Here is a 22,196-nt window from a genome sequence, read left to right on the forward strand (position 1 = left end):
CTACCTTTGAAATTGAGTGTTACACAGTCTGTTTAAACATACAACCATAAATAAAGATTGAGCCATAAGTGTTCGTAAATATTCTCAGTGGATCCTTAGTCCTCATTTAAATAAAAAGTGCCAGTTTCAGCCTATATCAGAAATCTTAAAACATGAATTTTGTTTTTATAAAAAAAACCACTACATAGTTATTTTAAGTTGTTCATATCCTGTCCCCTGAAGACTTTTCAAATGTTTCAAGTGAGTAAGGTCAGGAGGAATGTATATTCTGTTTTAGTGCATTTTGAAAGGATATTTAAGAGTATTTTCATATGTATACAAACTGCCAAAATAATTCGAGTGGATTGCACTTAAATTATTATTGTCATAGTTGAATCAACTGTGTTCATGGTTGGCTTTAAAAGAGTTTTTTACCCCTTATTTGTGGGATTATTGATGTTGTTTTTAACTAATTTGGCAGTCTTTGGCTATATGCTTAAAATGTTTTAAAACAAATTTGTGCAAAACTAACAACCGTTATAATGAAGTTGTTTTTCAGTCACATAGTGGCTGCTCACAAATGAGGCTAAAACTGTCTGAAGAATGTTCTTGTGCGTATGCCAAGAGTCTTCTGGGATGGGCATATTTTTAAGAACTTAGAACATAAACAACTATGATCCGTGGCAAGAGATTTAAGTGACCTCATGATGACAGAGAACAAAGCATTTTTAAGTTATCATGGTGGTGTGTTAATTCATTGCAATGTGTTTGTCATTCTACTATTTTGGTGTATTAAGTGAGAGCCAGGCAAAAAATTACAGACTGTATTTAACTGAAGATACTATTTCTTTATTGTTATAAACAAATTAAATACCAGAAAAATATAAAATATTTCCTGAGAATGCATATTTCATGAATTATTCTAGAACTATAGGTTCTTTAAAAGAAATACACACACGAAACACTTGGGGATAAAGGCCATTTATTGCAATCCTAAAGTTTTGATTCATTTTCTGTCGGAGAGAACATGTTCCAAACATGAAAGATCAAACCGTTGGCTTGAAATAAGAATCCCTCCTTCAAAACAGATCAATTAAGTGTTTATTAAGTACTTACTGATGCGGGGTCGGTGAGCCGAGGAGTCGAAAGAAAGATTTCTTGGACTCTCAAGGTCTGGCAGTGGTGCTCTTTTATTTAGAGAATAGTACAGAATAGCATGGGGACAGGACCCATGGGCAGTGAAGAGCTGTTGCTGCTGCTGCATGGGGACAGGACCCATGGGCAGTCAGAGCTCCTGCTGCTGCTGCGTGGGGACAGGACCCATGGGCAGTCAGAGCTCCTGCTGCTCTGAGTTGAGGGTTAGGGCTAATTTTATAAGGCATGGGTATGTGACTTATTTTTACTGGAAAAAGAAAAGATGATGTAAAAAGTCATTAAATGATTTCATTGCAGATGGGGTCTGGTTATTGTGCGGTCATATAACTTTAGATACGAATCTGGCCATATAGATCGGCATGTGGGTGAGGATGCCCTGGGCTTCTCTCCCTGGGGCAGCCCTAATTCATACCATAAAAAAAATCCACTGGGTCATATAGTTTGGCATGTAGGCCAGGTCACCTTGGGCTTCTCTAGCTGGGGCAGCCTTAATCCACATCACTTACTATGTGTCTGGCTCTATGCTAAATATTGTAAAATACAAAATAAGGTGATTTTAGCTGCCTTTTGTGTAGTTGGAAGAAAAGGCTTACTCAGAGTAAACTTTTAAAGTGGAAAAGACATTATATAATCAAGCATAACATCATTTGTGTGATACAAATAATGAAATAGCCCTTCTTTTCAGAAATGTCTCCTAATCATTGTCTATAATAGTGGTTCTCAACTAGGCATGATTTTCCGCCCCCCAAGAGGACATTTGGCAATGTCTGGAGACATTTTTGATTTTCATGACTGGGGCTACTGGCGTCTAGTGGATAGGCTAGAGTTATTGCCAAACATCCTGCAACGCACAGGATAGTCCTTCACAACAGAGAATTATCTGGTCCAACATGAGAATAATGCTGAAATGAGAAACCGTGATGTAGAACCTACAAATGTCAATGCTGGTCAGTATTGAAGTTTGAGGAGATGGACTCCTGTCTTCCCCTAGACCGCCGCAGCTCGTGTAAAGGTTCTCTGCTTGAGGCCCTTGGATCCTTACATAGAGATGAACATTGGCTATCCATAAACTCCCGGAACATTGTTTGTAAGTTTTTCCAGTATAGCGTTTCAGGGAGGGATTTCATAGCTTTTATCAAATTCTCAACATATCCATGTTCCCAGAAAAGGTCAAGACTCACTCATATGTGGTGTAGAAGTTCATAGAGATTGAGACACATCAAACCAATGTTCTTGTCACCTAAAAGAGACAATAACACAGAATCTTTCTTAGCACAGTGCTGAGTTAGAAATAGAGTTTAAATTTCAAGGATCAGAATTAATCAGAGAATACTTTTTGGTAAAAGAAAAAAATTCTTAATATATTAATTTAATATTTTGAAGTCTTAATCTTTCTTAATGTATGAGGAAATTATAGTAGAGTACCTTAAGTATTATTATTTAAGCTTCATGCCTAACTCCAATACTGCGCATTTAGAATTTTGGACTGATTGTGCACTGACCCACAGGCATAATGTATAAATTGCTTTCTTTTGTTATTTGAAATCAACTTGTTTTATCAAGTTTTGCTGCTTTCTCCCAAATGAGGATCCCAGTTTACATTTCCTAGGTAGGTATCTGTTGATTCAGTCAGAGATCTGGACATGGTTTAATACAGTTCACATTTCTCCTGAAAACTGTTTAGAAAAATAAATTGTGTTTTTCGTATAAGAAACATTTTTGAATTGAGAATTGTGTTTCTGATTTGGCATCCAATAAATCAGAGATCCTACCATGTCATGAAAACAAATCTATATAACCTTGAGTATGCATATAGTTTAATACTTTTATAAGTCACAGAAATTTGAAGATTAAGTCTTGGCTGAAAAACCAAGGAAGGGACCTTAGATCATCTATTCCAGCTGTTTCATGCTATTCTTTGGGGCACAAGACCCAAAACACTACTTTTAGTTGTTTATATATTTGAACTTCTACCATATATTTTCTTTGAGGGAAAAGTATATGTGGGAGGGAGGATTTGCATGCTTCTAATCTAGACAAACCTTATTTCTTAGATAAGGAACCTCAGGTCCAAAGCTTTAGATTTTATTTGTGAGCTATTTATTTCTTTATTCTAGGACAAACCAGCATTTTAGATGTATCTGGTAATAGTATAGAGAATACCCAGGAGTTTGAATTCCAGGTGTACAGCTTCCTAGCTGCATGTTCTTAGGCAAGTTGTTCACTATTCTTAGTCTCAGTAAACTTATCAGGAAAAAGGGGGATTATTGTATCTTTAGGATTGTTTACACTTCATAGAATTTAGAATGTTGTCTGGGAAGATGATCCGGACTGACCATCATGTCTGTCTTAAAAACCATTTCAAAACATTCCGTTAATTATTGTTTTTTTAAAATAGATTTTGTGTCATCTAAATATTGAAGCCCCCTCCTCCCTAAAGCCATCCCAGACCTCCAAACAATACTACAAAATAAAACATTTTTATTAAAGGAAACAACACGGTGGTCACAGTTTCTTTCCTTTGGCAGTCGTAAGGGTTTTCATGGACTGATAGATCAGCCTTGGGGCTTTTTCTTTCCCCTTCTCAGCCTACTCTGCTTATTACATAAGCCATATAGAAACATGAGTCAGGAACTGCAGAATATAAGGAATGAGGACCTTTAGAGATAAAGTACAAGAGCCAATAATGGCTGAACAAGCTAAACCATACAAAGTGGAATCTGAACTTGGTGGTCCTTTTGATCTTAAGGATGTGGCCTCACAGAGTGCTTGAGTACAGATAATGGGAATTCTTTCCTTCTGGGATATTTCAACAGGGATTGCCTTACTAATAAATTTTTGTTAGTCACCTGTAGTTTCCAGGAAATAAAGGTTTGGGTGACAGAAGCAAGTAGAAATAATTATGTTACAGACTACTTACCTTTTGCTACCAAAAATCAATTAATAGTTCTATCCTGAGAAGATTTTGTTTCAGAATTTTTCTTAGAGGCTCAAAGCCATTAAATTAAATATAGAGAAATGAAGCTTGAGCCTAAATAAAGGAGTTTTCTTTAGTGGCTTGACCACACAACAAGTTGCTGGATTCGTTCGTTTATTTTGGTTTGGTTAGGTTTATTGGTGTTGTTTGTTATTAGGAAATAGCTTTGATATGTTGATTCTGCATTACTGTATGATCTCGGATTATTACAAAATTCAGTGTTGCTTTTTTTTTTTTTTTTAAAGATTGGCACCTCAGCCAACAACTGTTGCCAATCTAGTTTTTTTTTTTCTGCTTTTTCTCCCGAAATCCCCCCAGTATATAGTTGTGTATATTTTTTTTGTTGTGGGTCCATCTAGTTGTGGCATGTGGGATGCCACCTCAACACGGCCTGATGAGCAGTGCCATGTCCGTGCCCAGGATCTGAACCAGTGAAACCCTGGGTCACTGAAGCGGAGTGTGCGAACTTAACCACTCAGCCATGGGGCCGGCCCCTCAGTGTTGCATTTTATCTTGTTACTCTATTAAATATGTGTAAATTACCTTCTTTAGTAAATTACATTTTTAAGTGAATAAAGATATAACATTTTAAACTAAACTATTTGTGATTTTCCTCAGGTCTTAAAGAAAGTGCAGAAGAAATGGTCAAAAACAAATTGGAAGGAAAGGATAAACTGACCCCTTGGGAACAATTTTTAGAGAAGAAGAAAGAAAAAAAAAGACTGAAAAAGAAACAGAAGGTATCAGTGATAATTATGACCAAGTATTTATTGAGCAACAGCCATGCATCAGAAGGTTCCAAGTATTTGCCATGCGTCATCTCATAATCTAACCAGTCACTGGAGTAGGCCTTGTTAACAGGCAGTTTTAAGAAAGAGGAAAGGAAGAACCTAATAGGTTACGTGTTTTCTGCAAGACTACTTAGTGATGTACAAAGCCTAGTAAAAGCCCAGAACCACTTTAACCACTGTTCTTTAATATTTTACATTTCCATGCTAGCTAAATAAAATACATAGTTTAGTTGATATCTAGATAGTTTGATTCTATTCTGTACTTTTGAGGAAGAGAGGTACAAACAGACTTTTCTACTTGAGGATATATACATATAGAAGTTTTTAAAGTGAGTGAAAGTTTTTCTATACATTCCTACTTCTCAAATTCCATTTTTCACTTTTCAGTATTATCAAGTGGATCTTTTAACATCTTTCTGTCATTAGATCCCTTTATTAAGAATATTTCCTCTGTGCTAATATGTTGTCTGTGAAAAATCTGGTTTGACTGCCATCATTTAGGGGTAACATCTTTTCCAGAGTTAGAGTCCTTTGTAATAGCAGAGAACACTTAGGGTTTTTGCCACTAAAAGCACTCTGTCTTGTCACTGAAATACAGCATTCTGGCAGTACAGTCATTGCCTTAAGATGATATTACTAATCACAGAATCTTACAAGTTGAGGAATCTTAAATGATTAGTTCTAGTCCAACCCTGGTGTTTTATAATTGTAGAAAATTAATCAGTTTGTCTGAGAATACACAGCTTGTTAATGGCCGAACTGAGACCAGAATCCATGATCTCTCACTCCAGTGTTCTTTCTGCTGTACTGTATTATCTCTGTCTCTACTATGTAAGCTTGTGCTTTTGGTATAGCTGTGACTTTCAGTGTTTGTAAAGATAGAGGGCTACAAGGTTGAATGATGCAATGGAGTGATTTTTTTATTCCTATTATAGTCAGTATTTCTGGAAATCGATAATAAAATGAGGAAATGGAGTAAGAGCCCTGTCCCCGTTGATATGCTACCTCTCTTAGTCCCTAAAATAATAAGTAGGCAGCAAAATATCTTTTAGGTAGAATAATTCTACAAGTGATTAAGCCGTCAGTTTATTGGAATTCCTACAAGTGGGTCTTTATAGGGTCATAAAGTAGTCTCTCATTCCTGAGACCCTTAGCAGCTATTCTCTTTGATTTTCATTTGCGAGATGCTTTGAGCTTATCTTGTGCTTTTAGTCTTTCCCTTCATTGGGCTAAGACTGGACTTGTTTTATCAATAACATTAAAAATACATTTGTTTAGTGCTTAGTTTGCTCTAGACTTAGTGCTCCGAATCTAGTTATTGTTCTTAGAAGGATATTAACATCAAAATAAATATTCTTTAGGACTTGGTGCATCTTCTTCAGCATGCAGGGTGATGTTTAGCAATATGCATTCTAAATATTTTTGTTTAAGTGGCTTAGAGGTGTTTTATATTCCTGGGGATAAACTCAACCTGTTTAGTCTGATCTTAGTTCATATATGTTCTATTTATTTTGTTGACTTGATTTTTTAATTTAAATATACTAAGTTAGTAGACAGTCTGTTTGGATTTGATTAGGGAAAATTTAACTAACAAATTTGCTTAAAAATAGAGTTTTCAGGAGTGAGTTATAGATAAAATAAGGTAATTGTTGAAATTGGGTGATAAGAACAGGTGGTTCATAATGCTGTCCTTACTGCTTTTGTATATGTTTAAATTTTCATTTAAAAAAATAATTGTCTTTAATCAGCAATTAAATTGTTTTAAATAATAATTTAAAAGATAATCTGCAATGCAGTACTCCAAGCTATGGATAGTCTCAATTTTGTAAGAGATAAGGCCACCTCTCTTCACTGATTACCCATCTAAAACTATTCTCCTTGAATGTATCACTTTACATGTCTCTTCTAGCACTTTCTATCTTGAATCAGTATTACTGTTGTATATGTTTGTGTGTCTAACTTCCTTTAATAGACTGTAAAATTTTTGAAGACAGAAACCTTGTATGGTAACTTTCATTTCTCCCAAAAGCTGTACATAGTTTTCTGCTTTTATCAAATTCCTGTAAATATTTGTTGAACAAACAAGAGAATAACTCAGCTGGGAGCCATTTTATAAATGGATCCATTTTAAAAACTGGTTTAATTTTACTTTGAACTACTTGATTTAAAAGAAATCATGATTTTCCTTCATGTGCATGTATTATGGTCCTTGTCATAAACTCTGTGTATTTTATATTTATCTTTAAGGCACTTGCTGAAGAGGCCAGTGAAGACGAACTTCCCTCTGATGTTGATTTGAATGACCCATACTTTGCTGAAGAAGTTAAAAAAATAGGTAATAAGCCAGCTCATATTTGTAGTTTTTAATGGAATGTAAAGAAAAAAGGTGACACGGGTAGAAACAATATAAACTACTCATTTTTTTTTAATTCCTGGAATTTGTATGGCTCCCTTAGAGGCTTGTAAGCAGGTCTGTCCTGTGGGGCATAACCACTGATCAGATTGCGAAGAATCAGCATGCCCTCTGTACACACGGGCTAATTTCATTATGGGAGGCTTTTGGTAACATGATTAATTGAACGCTTTCCTGTGGATTCTTTTCTAGGAAATAGCCTTATAGAAAGATTTACTATAAAAGGATGAAAGAAAAAGGAATAGTCGTCTTGTGTGCTTTCACTGACTTTTTTTATAACACATCCACTCTAGGTCTCTCCCTGCAAAACCTATGAAGAAATGAAAGAGTGAAATTTATGTTTGTGTGGATATGTATATATATTTTTTAAATTTTTTACATGGTATTGTAGTGTAAAAACTTTTCTGCTCAAATATACAAAAGCATCTGTGTTTCATTTTATCCCTTTTGCATTTATCCTGAAAGCCAGCATCCTCCCTTTTTTCCTTGAATCTCTCAACTATCTGGTATCTGATTTCCTATATCCAAGGAGCCTTGTTTCCATTGCATATGCAACACTCATTCTTTCCTGTGTGCCTTCATTCTTACCTTTTTGGTATGTGTAAATGTGTGTGGTAAGGTTCAGGCCATACTTGGACAAGTCAGTACAGAAACGACTGTAAGCATTTTCCATTTGTTCTCAATGTGTTTTTCCTTCCCCTGATCTGAATACCGCACACATGAACCCCAAAAGGCTTGCTCCTGGAGCAGCTCCAAGCTGGCATTGTAAAGAGAAAGATTTTATGAAGTTTCTCTGCTTCTTGTCCCTCGTGACTAGTGGGCCAGAATAGTTCTCAACAGGAAAGTCAAAATTGCTCAAAATTATTTCCTGATTGTTATAGCCTTTTAGCACTGACATTTTATTGATGAAAAGGAGATCAAGATGAATAAAGTCAATTATAGGATGTGAGATTCTTAGGAATTGGAAGGGGAAATGGAAACTTAGCATATTCTGCTTTTTATCGTACCTGAGCAGCCATTTCTAAAAGATGATAGATTTTAGCCTTCTCCTCTGATTTCAGGAAACCAAGTTTATAATGGAGAAATGCAAAGAATTATAGTTTCCTTGTTCTCATTCCAAAGTACTTCATTTGGCATGTGAAATCTGGTCAGATTACAGAATTCTGGGTAGGAGTCAAAAAGTAAATTAAATGATTTGATGGCTTGGGGTAACTTGTTTCTTGGAATCAGCACTTTGCAATTGTGAATAAGCCTTCTCTGAAGTTAGTATCAGAAGTTCCAAGGGAAAGTGTAAATAAAATTTGCTTCCTTTCAATATAGGAATCAAATCAGTTTTGATTTCAGAATACTTCCTAGGGGTAATTATTTATATCTGGGCTTAAGTTGGTTTTTTTTAAGGAAAAATAGAAACAAAGACTGAGAATATTTTTTACATAAAATTTAGAACCAAAAAATGGTATCTTGCCTTGTTTGTTTATTCTTTATATCAATAAATATTTTCAATTGCCTCCCAGGTACTGGGCACTCTGCTAGGGTAGACATACAGCAGTAATAATACAATCAAGGTTACATCCCTTGAGGAGTCTGTTTTAGGAAAGACATGTTAAACAGGTAAATAAGAATATTAGGAGAGTATCGTCAGTGTCCTAAAAGAAATAAACAGGGTAATATAAAGGATATAACTGGGAGGAAGGAGAATGGCTTACTTTACATATGGTAAGCAAAGAAGATTTCTCTGAGGTGGTGACATTTGAGCTGAAACCTGAAGAATGAGAAGGAATCAGCATAAAGATCTGGGGGAGGAGCGTTGCAAATGAGGGAAAAGTGGGTAGAAAGGCTATGAGGTGAGAAAGAACTGATCATATTGGAGAAATTGAAAGACACCAGTGTGGCTGGAGCATGGTCAGAGAGGGAGTTTGCTATGAAGCCAGGCTAGGACACAGGACCAATCCTGCAGGGCCTCATTGTCATGGCAACAAATTTGGATTTTACTCTACTGACAGTGGGAAGCCATGAAGGGTCTTTAAGCAAGGATGTGACATGATACGTTATATATTTTAATACGTTATTCTGATTCCTGTGAAGAGAACAGATTGAAGAGAGGCATTGGTGAGATCAGGCTTTTGCAGAGGTCTAGACAAGAGATGATGGTTGGTTTAGATGGCATGCCAGTAATGGAACTGGAAGGAGAAAGGTGAATGGGATTCTAGATGTATTTTGGAGGTAGACTTGCTGATTTATTTTGAATAAGGGAGAAATTTAGCATAACTCCTAGATTTTTGGTTTGAGGCCCTAGAAGAATGCTTTTCCAATAACTAAGTTAGGGAGGAATGTAGGAACAATAGGTTTGGGTGGGATGTAAAGTCAGTAAGTCCATTTTGGGTATAATCACTTTGAGATGTCAATTAGATATCCAAATGGAGTTATTAGTCTAAGAGATCAGCTGAGAAGTCAGAGTGCAAATATAGATTAGGGATCAGTGGCATATAAATAGTATGTTAAACCATGGGACTGGAGGTAGAAAGTATTGTTAAGAGAGGAGGATGCAGGATTCGGCTCTGAGGTTGGGTAAAGCCTAGTAAGGTACTATTACTTTGTCATACTGGAGAAAATACTACCTGTAAGGTAAGGAGAAAGCTTAAGAAACCAAGGAGTAGCTGTGCAAAAGGTGGAAAAGATTAGTGTTTGGAAGGGTGTATAGTTCAAGTCCCATGGTTGAGCAGGACACAGACATTTTAAGCCAGATGGACTTGGGTAATTTATAATAGCTTTCCCCTAGGCAATCCCATAGAGCAAAACTTATACACTCTTCAAAATATGGAAGAATTGCAGCTGGCTCAGTGGCGTGGTGGTTAAGTTCTCATGCTCTGCTCTGGCCGCCTGGGGTTCACAGGTTTGGATCCCAGGTGTGGACCTACACACCACTCATCAAGCCATGCTGTGGTGGCATCTCACATACAAAATAGAGAAAAGTTGGCACAGATGTTAGCTCAGGGACAATTTTCCTCACAAAAATAAAAAGATTTTTTCCTTTTAGAAATGCATTATTGGAAAAATTTGCTTATTGCTGTCTAATTGCATAAACTCTTTAATAATATTTTGTTTTTAAAGAAGTAGGAGTGAAATAATATTGCATCACATGTAAATATACCTTATTAAAATGTATCCTTTATCTTTTTTTTTTTTTGAGGAAGATTAGCCCTGAGCTAACATTGCCAATCTTCCTCTTTTTGCTGAGGAAGACTGGTCCTGAGCTAACATCCATGCCTATCTTCCTCTATTTTATATGTGGAACGCCTACCACAGCATGGCTTGCCAAGTGGTGCCATGTCCGCACCCGGGAATCAAACCAGGGAACCCCGGGCCGCCAAAGCAGAACGTGCGCACTTAACCACTGCGCCACCGGGCCAGCCCGTATCCTTTATCTTGACAACTTTAGATTTTTGATAAACCACCATGAAAATCTAATAATATGGTACACCTATTGATTCAGTTTGTTGAGTGCTTACTAGTGTACTGCTCATACATTGTTTTACAGTTTACAAATGCTTTTACATACCTTCTGTCCTCTAATTCAGACCTCATTCCACTTTATAGATGAGTAAACTAAAGCTCAGAAAACAGCACTGAATTGCACAAGGGCCAGTGGTAGATGGAAGAACCTGAATCTTAATGGGCTCCCTTTACTTTTTGTAACTCTACAAGTACATTGTAAATTGCTGGATTTGCAAGCAAACCAGAATGCCCAGGTCCAGAGGAAGATTAACAGACTGCATCTGATTATGGGCAAGTGATTTTAAATGCAGAAACTTGCTACAAAAAAGAGTGAATCGCTAGGGGGCTTACCACTGACAGGTCTGATCAGTACTGACCATGTCTGTTCTCCAGTGAATTCTCTTGACTGCTCTCTCACAAGTGCTGGATTAAACACTCTGGAGGAAGTTTTTTATGGGAACAATTCCTCTGACGTTACAAGTAATGGAAAACGGAATTTCCTTTACAGATATTCCTGTACAGATCAATTTTTTGCAACACATCTTTTTCCAAAGATGTATTCTTACATTTTTTTGCTTAAAGGGATCATAGTCTCAGTAAGGATCGTTTAGATTTTTTTTAGCTATAAAGCTCTAATAGCTGATTTTGAGTCCCTGTTAGTATTAGAATCCATCATATGAGGTTTTTGCAGCAGTCCTAGGAGATGTGAATTCTTACTTGCTAAAAGATTCATTGATAAATAAAAGTAACATTTCAGAACAGGGATTTCCTTTTCCCCATTACTCTTCATCTAATTTAGGTCTGAAAACTTTCCAAAGGGGAAAAAACTGCTTTTTTAAAAAAATGGATTAAGCTGTGCCGTCTTAGTATGATCTCATTAACAGTGCAGAAAGGATCTCTACACGTTATTTATCTTTTGGTTAAACAGTTCAGTCTAGCACACAGTAAATTCTTTGTGAGCAAAGAAATTTTCCTCACACTAAAATTGGATATCATTTTTAGCCCTGACCATCTTGAAGATTCTTTTTTTCTCCCTTGTTGCAGTCTTCCTTTCAAGTTTATTTTTATGACTTTTCACCAGGTTGTTATAAAATCTGGAACAATTCATTGTGGGCTCTTTGAAATTATTTCCCACAGATGTATGTGAAGATCTTTATCTTCTTTATGTATTAATCATATACAGCCTGATTTTTTTCCTGCCACAGGACGATTTCCTGCATGTATCACTTGTCCACTCACTTCAAAAGGAGCTCTTTCCTTGAGAGCATAGGAGCAGAGGTAAACCTAGGATGCGGGAGTCAGACCCTAAGAAAGTGGAACCTTGATGATTATTATACATAAAAATACATACATGTGCTTTAAAACAGAAAAAGTTACAATCGTTATAGTGGATAGATACATCATTTCCTGAAAAAGATTTGAGATAGAGACAAAGATTTTCACTTTAGGGAGAAAGGTTGCATACAATAGTATTTCTTCTTGGAGGTGCAGACAAATGCCTTGGTAGCACGAGGGGTGAAAGGCTGCTAGGCAGCAGCATTTATGCTGACAGGTTCTCTCGGCTGGGCTTGGCTGCATAGGTACAACGGGGACATAATGCACACTCGGAAGTTTCTAAAGCCTCTCTAAACTGTAGGCTTTGCTTTTCCTCTTATCCCTCATTAGCTGCTGTTAGTCAACTAGCATTACATGTTCTGTGAATTTTACTTTGTTGTTTCACAACAAAATACACTTAAACGGGAGGGGCTGTTAAAGGGCGAATGACATTTCATAGCACAGGAGTGTAGTGTAGTGGTTAATTACCAGAGTGCTTGGCTGCGAATCTTGATTCCTGTACTTACTAAACTTGAGACAAATATTTAACCTCCCTGTGCTTCAGTTTCCTCATCCACAGAATGAAGATTATAAAAAAATAAGAGGATCTACCTCACAGCATTGTTGTGAGGATTAAATTAGTTAATCAATGTGAAGTGAATAGAACAGTAGTACTGCCTCACACACAGTCAGTGCTGTGAAAGCGTTAATAGTTATTACTGTGGAGACCATTGGTTTCTCTGCATTGGAAGGATAGAGGACAGCTTATCCAAAGGCAGTGTTCAACAGTTCAGAGAAGACTGACATTGTGTAATAATATTCTAGAGTAACAGAATATGGCTTTGTAGATTCTGCACCTTCTTACTCTTCAGACTAGTCTTTCATACTTTAATTTCCTTTGAATCCCTCCCACTCCGACAGACACAAAAAAGGAAGAAAAAACAGACATCAGCATGATCACCGAGGAACCCAGGGCGTCTTTGTAGTCAGACTATCAAAGCAATAATAGCAAGCACTTTATAGTACCATGTGCCAGGCATTAACTAAACTCTTTACATTTACTAGTTTATTTAGTCCTCATACCCTATGAGGTAGATGTTATTATTATAATCCCTGGCTTACAGACTCAGGCACAGGCATTTTAAGGGCACAGGCACACGCTCAAAGCTAGAATGTGGTCGAGTCAGAATTTAAACCCAGGCCAACTGCTCCAGAGTCAAGTGCCCGTAACTGCTGTGCATTACTACCTCTCATGCAGGAGGAGAGCATCTCACCTAACATCATGTGGTCTCCAGAAGTCCCTGTGTCCCTGGAAATACACACAATTTCCCAATCAGGAGCCACTTTTACCATAGGTAGTTTTCCCTTATAATAGAGCTAGAAAGTTAACTGAAGATTAGATTTGTCTTTAGAGAAGAAGAAAGGGTTTTGTTAAACTTTTACTTACAGGTAGTTACTGTTAAACTGTTAGTTGTAAAGATGAATGTTTCATTTTGCAGATGAGTTTTTTGTATACAGTTTTAAGATGACTTTTAAGTTTCAAATCACTTGGGGGTTTTTTTCATTGTGATTTCTTCTATTGTTCTTATGCTAACAAAATATTTGTTCTATTTAAGATCAGGTGGCTATTCCCCCGTATTTTCTCATAGGGTTTTTTTTTTTCTTAATGTTTAATTCTTTAATCCATCTGTATTTTGTTTTCTTCTAACTTATGAGGTAAGGCTATAACTCAATTTTTTTTCTGGAATAAAACAAATTGCCCAGCACGTTATTGAATAATCCCTTCTTTTTCCAGTGATGTATGATGCTACAATTTATTGTATATACAAGCCGTACTGTAAATTATTTTTTGGTTATTTTCACTTTGTAGTACATCTTACTACACTGTATCGCTGATGTATCAAATCTGTCTTGCTAATATCTGTAAAGACTTCCTTGAATGAAATTTTATTTAGAATTTTGTTAAGTGTATATATTTTATGAATGGATGTTGAATTTTATCAGTTGCTTCTATATCTATTGAAATGATCTTATGGTTTTTCTTTTTTAGTTGATGATGTAATTATACATTACTTGCAGAGGAAATTCCTTCTTTACGATATTCAGTCACCCCATCCAGATGTTTTGTATTTATTCCATTCATGACCATAGGCATCTCTCAGTAAAATTTTTTTTACTTCTTTAGTTTCTGTAAATTTATTGATAAGATTATTCCTAGATATCTTGCAGTTTTGTTCCTAGTGTAAACAGATTGTTGCTGATAGTCTTGTAATTTTTACCCTTTGTTGGTTTGTTATGCCAGGTGTAAGGAAAAAATCAATGAAATCTGCAAAAGATGGCATGTCTCCTGAGGAAGAAACTGAAATAGAAAGACAAAGGGTAAAACATGATCATTGTTACATGCTTTGTGGATAATTGATATGTACAATTTAAATGAAGTTGTCCACATGGGTTTCTAGTGCCCTTAAAAAAATAACTGATATTAGCAATGAAATTTATAAACTATAAAACACACAATTAAATATTTTAGCAGCATAGCTTTCAAATATCATCTTTTTACCAAACATTTCTCCAACTAGTACAAAGTTATAATTTACCTCAAACCCAAGACACGTCTCTTTGTGATTAGAAGAAATCTCAGGGGCCGGCCCGGTGGCGTAGCAGTTAAGTGCGCACGTTCCACTTCAGCGGCCCGGGGTTCACCGATTCAGATACCAGGTGCAGACATGGCACCGCTTGGCAAGCCATGCTGTGGTAGGTGTCCCAGATATAAAATAGAGGAAGATGGGCACGGATGTTAGCTCAGGGCCAGGCTTCCTCAGCAAAAAGAAGAATGGCAGCAGATGTTAGCTCAGGGCTAATCTTCCTCAAAATAAAAAAAAATCTCATTATTAAAAATGCTTACTTATAGCTGAGACAAAAATATTACTATTAAAACCTCAAAATAATATTGCCATAGTTTTAATTCAATTTGAAACTGTCCTATTACATACTGCTTTTATGGTTCGTCAGCTACTAATTTCTCTCTTTTTATTATTGCAAATAACATAGATTTAATGTACAAAATTAAAGTCTTTCTTGGAAATGCAGTGAACTTTATACTTCTGTGGCTCCGAAGGTTCATGGCACAGAAGTAATATATATTTTTGCTGAGGCAGGAATTGGAACCAGCAATGTCCCCTATGACTGATGTTCGCGTGACTATCTGGGAGTGAGCCTGACTGGTCACCTAAATTCTGTATCTTAATGTATCTTTTCTGTTCTCTGTTTGTTGCATATACAGTAATGCTTGTAGAGTTAAGGAGCACAGAGAAAATCTTTCGGTTGTAGAAAATGGCTCTAAAAAGAAAGCCAGCTGCAGGTGCCAGGCGTGGAAGTGAAAGGAAATTAAAGCAGTCTAACGTGGTAATATGGGAAGATTCGCAAAAGTCCAGCAGCATGCTCTGTATTTTCTCTAGTATATATGGTTGCTTATTGATTCTTCAGGGTCCATGTTTAATCCCATGATCAGTAGAAGATAGCTATTTAGTAGAAACACATCATAGTAGATTTCAGAAGCAGATATTAAGATTCTACCTTCGTAGAAGTACATCACTATTGAAAAAAGTAAAGGCAGAAAAAGAAAAAAGAAATTCTTTTTTGTTAAAGTACATGTTTGGAAAGTCTAGTTTGTATCACAAAGTGCTGTGTTTGCTAGATTTAGTGTCCTTAAAAGACCAAATTAAAAACAAGAAATTTTTATTCGGGGGATTTGAATGAAGACTTATTCCTACAGCCTACTAACCAGTTATGCTAAGTGAAATATGGTCTGGTTTTTAAATACAGTCACATGTCACTTAGGCAATTTTGTTGTTGTGGGAACGTCATAGAGTGTACTTACACAAACCCAGGTGGTATAGCCTACTACACATCTAGGCTACACATCTAGGCTATATAGTACTAATGTTAGGGAAGCACCATCATGTGTGTGGTCCATTGTTGACCAAGATGTTGTTATGCAGTCCATAACTGTACAAACTTTCGCCCCACTCCTGCCCTCAGAGATGTTGCTTCTAAACATTTTACCTTATTGCTATACGAAGATTTCTGGGTTTCTTTATGAGTTTTGGTAATCTACAATCAGTTTACGGATGGCAGGGCAATTAGTGACTAGATTTTCCTTTCCTAGAGGGGTTATCTGTGCCCCCCATACTCCTATTTGGGGGAAAAAAACAAACGTTGTATATTTAAACTTTTTTTCCTCTCCACAGGCTGAAATGAGTTTACTCATGATGGATGAGGAGGAAGAGAGCAAGAAACACTTCAATTACGACAAGATTGTGGAGCACCAGAATCTGAGCAAAAAGAAGAAAAAACAGCTTATGAAAAAGAAGGAATTATTAGAGGATGACTTTGAGGTAACCAGGGACAAAAGTCATTAGCCTCTTAAGGCTGGTATTGACTCTAAAGTCAACTCTGGAGACAAAAAATCAGCATAGTCAAAGTTAGCCTTGAAATGTCGCAGGAAAGGGCCCGTGGTAGAGACAAAGCTACCATCTTTTAATCCAACACAGCCAGTTTATCGCCAAGGTGGATCAAATCACTGTTTCTTTGGTTGAGCACCAGGTGAAGTAGTTGGCTTGTATTTTGGTAGCTGTGTTGCACCAAAAATATGTAGCTTTTAATGTTAGAATTGCATGCCGTGTGATGCTCACATTGAGAAAGATACGCATAATTCAGCTCGACTGAGAAATAGCAGGTCCACATCACGTCGTGTGACGCTCTCACTGTGTACAATGGCCAGTGCAGGAGGATGTGCTTGTTTGTTTACTGTATTTCTCACTTCCATCTCTTCCTCTTTTCACTCTTTTTGCTGAGTACATATTCCTGATGGCCACAAAGTCCCTCTGCATGAATTTGAGTCCTCTATAGGAAACCTACAAACAGCTGTCAAGAGCTACTTAATAACTCCCAACCTTCAGCATAAAAGAATAGACCCAGAACAACATGGGGGAAATTTTGAATTTGTTTAAAGAATGGAGAGGAGCATAGAGAGAACTTCTAATTGCACATAGAGGGACTTTGAGACCACTCTGTAGCTCCAGTTTCTGTAAGTCAGTTCCATGTATGTTGCTGTTCCAATGAACTTTTTGGTGACTTGGTTTTCTTATGAAAAGTTAAAAGCAAAGAACAATTTGTAGTCAAATCCTCTATTAGAACTGTCTTCACACATTAATAATCATACACAAAAACATTTTTAATCAGTGTTTTCTTGGTGATGGTGGTCGTAGGATCACATCTGTTGTCCTTAACTATAACTAACTCACTTTCCAGTCAGTTTCTAGGTGGACTCATCTTTCCCATGGGAATGCTGGCTGGCAGTGAGTCATGCTCCCTTTCTTGCTGATCATTTCTGTGCCTGGCAACACTCAAAAGCCTGGCTGGAGTTAAGGGTACTCTCTTAAATGTGGAACCACAATGTTTTTTGTCAAAAGATAGAAGATAAATTTGGGGTTTGTGTCACGTCAGAACTTGGTGTCAGGGGCACCGTCTTTCCCATAGTGGTCTTTAAATCTTTTAGTCTATGAATCTCCCTCAATAGCTACTCATTTTGGCACCAATGTTGAAAATTCTTTTAATGTACCTAGAATGCACTGATTTTGCATGAAACTCCAGCAGAAGATAGCATTGCTGGCTTAATTATCCCAGCCAGAAACAGATTTCACACTAGAAGGATGGGGAAGCCTACCTTGGAAACCACTCCTGCAGTTACTCAGTCTAAGCAGCCAGTGTAGTTACAGGCGACTATATATGTAGATCACTGGAGTTCCTTTTCGAGTAGATTGTTATTGCATGATAAGAACAGTGTGCCCTGCACATTGTGATCAAAAATAAGCCTTAAAACTTCATTGAAGAATAGTGGGAAAACAATTTTCTAAGCAATCAATGTAAAATGTTCACGTTTGTATTTTATATAATCAACAACTCACTAACTTTGAAAATTTGGCTCCATTTCTGGACCTTTTTCTTTACTAAATTATTTATTTATATTTTCCTTTTGGATTTGCAGGTAAATATTAAGGATACACGTTTTCAAGCAATGTATACATCCCACTTGTTCAATTTGGATCCTTCAGATCCTAATTTCAAGAAAACAAAAGCTATGGAAAAAATCCTTGAGGAGAAAGCCCGACAGAGAGAGCAAAAAGAACAAGAACTTACTCAGGCAATAAAGAAAAAAGAGAGTGAAATTCAAAAGGAATCACAAAAGAGGTCCATTGATCCTGCCTTGTCAATTTTGATTAAATCTGTGAAAAGCAAAACAGAGCAGTTTCAAGCAAGAAAAAAACAAAAAGTCAAGTAGCTGTATGTTGTTTCTTTTTGGATTGAGAATGTCTTCTAAAGTATACAGAAGTGGTAGAGGGAATATTTATTGGGAACAAAGCTACCTTTCAAGAATATGAATAAAATCTTACTCTGTCTATTGCAAAATTTCTCTCCGTATATAACAGTTAGACCTAATTGTGGAAGATTGACAGAGTTATACTATATATTTCCACACATTAATCATAATTCAATTAATCCAAATTATAGGATTTGTAAAATTTTTGTATTTTATGAAATTCACTTCATACTAGTAGAAAATTACTCTTAGCTTTTTTTAGACTTCTGAGAATTCTGTGTAAAAAATAGAGCAGTGCCCAGCCTAAGTCTGAATAACATTTAGAAAATATGTATATGCAATACGTTAATTTCTCTGGAAGCAGGAGGCAGATTTAGATATCTATTTAAATAAGTTATTTTTCTAGCCATAATGGATAGAAGCCAATAACTCTCTGTTGTTTGGTCATGTTTTACTATAGTTTGTTTATGAAATTAATTTGTAAATAAAAGTGCAAAATTTTATTATTTTGTATAGCACTGTTTTATTTCATTTTATGCACCTCAAACTACTGTCTGGAAAAATATCTGAAAAACTAACTAACTCTTTAAGAGGACAACTCCATGAAGAGGCAGTTTCAGGTTTGCACTGCTCATATTGCATTTGAAATGTTCATGAGCTCTGCAATGACTTTTCTATTTGTAACAAATTCTTATGTCTGCCCTGCAGATTTTTGGAATGCTTGGAAGGGTGGATATGCTGCTTTAGAGTTTAAGGAATCTTAATTCTTTCTAAAATTAAATTAAAACATACCTTCAAGGCCTTAATACTCCTGTAGCTCATCTGGTCTAGGTTTTATAAACTATTAACTGACCACTTAGAGAAGAGAATTAGGTGTGCTGTATAAATAAATGAAAATAAAAACCAGCATGGTCACTTGGAACAAATTGTAAATATGATAGCCTCTGAAAGGCGATAGGAGTTTGGCCAGGTTTGTGGTTAATAGTAAACTTGACATTTTTGGTACAAAAATTCGTGTCTACCAATGTAGTGTATTTTTTCAAGAATAAAAGGATGTGAAACTCAATGATACCAAGATAATAAAGATGTATCAACACTCTCTGCAAAGGGAAGGAAAAAAGAGCACATTTAAATTGTTCATTATAATAGAGAGAAAACTGCAGGAAATTGTGTTTTTATCATAAATCACTGACACTGTTAGATAATCTAATTCAGCCAAATAAAGCAGTGTTCCTATTGGTCCATCTGTTAACTTCCCAGGATTTATCTGCTTAGCACAGAAAGATAATGAATCTTAATATGTTTATGAATATAGTCTGTAAACAGTTGTATAGTTATTCATATTTCATTTACGCAGGGGGGAAAAGCTTGTTTCCTTTAAATTGTTTAATTATAGTGTAGGGATTACTCAGTTTGTTTTAAGATTCCTGTGAAATTTAGCCCATTTGGTTTCTTGGTTGTTTTTGTTTGGGTTTTTGTTTTTGAGCCCTTTGTTTTTAAGTCATTATTTAATTGTAAATCTCGTTTTATAGTCAGGCGCATAATTGATTATAACAGATAAATTGAGCATGTAAGTTATGCACAACCCTGGCACCTTTTCTCAAAGAGTTGCTATTTTTTAGGTAGGAAAAAAAATGAGAAGCGCATTATCAGGTGCTGCATTAAATAAACATTCTACACGAAGAATATTAGGCTCTCAATAAATAATTGCTGGGAGTAAAACTCAGGATAAAAAATGGCCACTGTCACAATTCAGCAAACAATGTGAGGGTAGTTTGAGTGACTGTTAAGGTTACATTTGTTTTGATATTTGTTGGTGGTACTGGTGGTATCCTTGATACCAAAACCAGACAAAGACAGTACACATAAAGAAAACTACAGACTTCATTGTTAGTATTATAGAAACGTGATTGAATTTAGACATAAAAATCCTCAACATGGGGCTGGCCCTGTGGCCCAGTGGTTAAGTTCGTGCGCTCTGCTTCAGTGGCCTGGGGTTTTGCAAGTTCGGATCCTGGGCGAGGATATGGCACCACTCATCAAGCCATGCTGAGGCGGCATCCTACATGCCACAACTAGAAGGACCCACAACTAAAAATACACAACTGTGTACTGGGGAGGTTTGGAGAGAAAAAGGAAAAAATTTTTTAAAATCTTTAAAAAATCCTGAAGAAAATATTAGCAAATTGAATCCCACAGTGTACAAAAAGAATTATACACCATGACCAATGGTGTTTAACTCCAGGTATGCAAAGCTGGTTCATTCAGAATCAATCAGTGTAATCCTCTACATCAACAGGCTAAAGAATAAAAATTAGATCAAATCAATGAGAAAAAGTATTTGACAAAAATCGCATTCAGTCATGATAAAAAGTTTGGAATAGGGAAGAAATGCCTAACTTGATAAAGAGCATCTACAAAAAACATACAGTTAATATACTAGTGAAAGACTGAATGCTTTCTTCCTAAGATTGAGAACAAGGCAAAACTGTTTTAACCGTGTCTTTTATTTTCTATATTCTGATGCTTTGACCACTGGCGTCTTGCTAACACTATAGAAACTGCCCCCTCCCAGAGCTCGCCAATTCCTAGAGACAATAAATAACTTGCAGGCAGGCATGCCTTGCAAGTGCAAACCAACAGATCTAGAGCCCATGCCTCCAACCACCTCCATTTTATCGGGCTCTCGCACTCTGGGCCACTATCCCCTCCTGTAATCACCCTAAGGCCAGGCACCAGACAACTAGGGACAGCCCCAATGCCATAGAGCCTACTGAAATTCAAATTAGCCAATCCTTAACCTACTTACCCTGCCTTGCCCATCCTTTCCCAGAGAAACCACAGTAAAGCCACTTGCCCACATTTCCCCCTGCTCTGTCTGCCTCCTGACCAACCCCATGGCATCCCTGTGGTCCCTCTCTGTCGCATGCTATGCCTCTTTCTAGGGAACTGGGAGTATAAAAAAGTTCTTCCTTCATGACAGTCATTTCCATGTCTGCATATCTTACCATATCTGAGTAAACCCCAGATACCCTTAAAACAATGTCTATTCTTACTACTCTTATTCAACACAATACAGGAAGTTCTAGACAGTGCAATAAAGCAAGAAAAATAAAAAGTATACAGATCAGAAAGGAAGAAATAAAACTTCGTATTTGCAGATGACATGATTGTCTAGATAGAAAATCCCAAGGAATCTATGAGCAAAAAAACCTAGTAAGTTCAGCAAGAGCACAGGATACAGTGTCAGCACACAAGAATCAATCACAGTTTTATATACTAACAGTGAATGTGTGGAAACTGAAAAACACAATTATTCCAAAGAAAATAAAATACTTAGATAAAAACTTACCAAAACATGTATAGAATTTGTATGCTGTGAATTACAAAATGCTGTTGAAAGAAATCGAAGACAGCTTAAATGAAGAGACATTCTCTGTTTATGGATTGTAAAACTCAACATAGTAAAGCTGTCAGTTTTCACCAAAATTGATCTATAGGTTTAATGGAATTTCAATAAAATCTCAGCAAAGTTTTTTGTAGACATAGGCAAACTTATTCTAAAATTTGTAATGAAAGGCAAGGCCCTAGAATAGTTAAAACAATCTTAAAAAACAAAGTGGGAGGAACCACTCTACCCTATATTGTTTATTATATAGCTACTATATCAAGACAGTGTGATATTGGCAG

General features: G+C 36.4%; 1 protein-coding gene across 3 annotated transcripts in view; it reads left to right on the top strand.

Annotated features, from left to right (window-relative positions):
- Positions 1-19,009, top strand: part of ESF1 (ESF1 nucleolar pre-rRNA processing protein homolog) — a 59,012-nt gene extending 40,003 nt beyond the window's left edge. For all 3 annotated transcript variants that reach the window (XM_008533718.2, XM_008533719.2, XM_070588792.1), the window contains exons 10-14: positions 4,730-4,851; positions 7,150-7,237; positions 14,427-14,503; positions 16,375-16,521; positions 18,174-19,009. In XM_008533718.2, coding sequence (XP_008531940.1) covers positions 4,730-4,851; positions 7,150-7,237; positions 14,427-14,503; positions 16,375-16,521; positions 18,174-18,467 — 728 coding nt within the window. In that variant the 3' untranslated portion in view covers positions 18,468-19,009. The remainder of the gene's footprint in view (positions 1-4,729; positions 4,852-7,149; positions 7,238-14,426; positions 14,504-16,374; positions 16,522-18,173) is intronic.
- Positions 19,010-22,196: the final 3,187 nt, after the last annotated feature.

Source organism: Equus przewalskii, chromosome 21 (assembly GCF_037783145.1).
Source record: "Equus przewalskii isolate Varuska chromosome 21, EquPr2, whole genome shotgun sequence".
Classification (NCBI taxonomy): domain Eukaryota; kingdom Metazoa; phylum Chordata; class Mammalia; order Perissodactyla; family Equidae; genus Equus; species Equus przewalskii.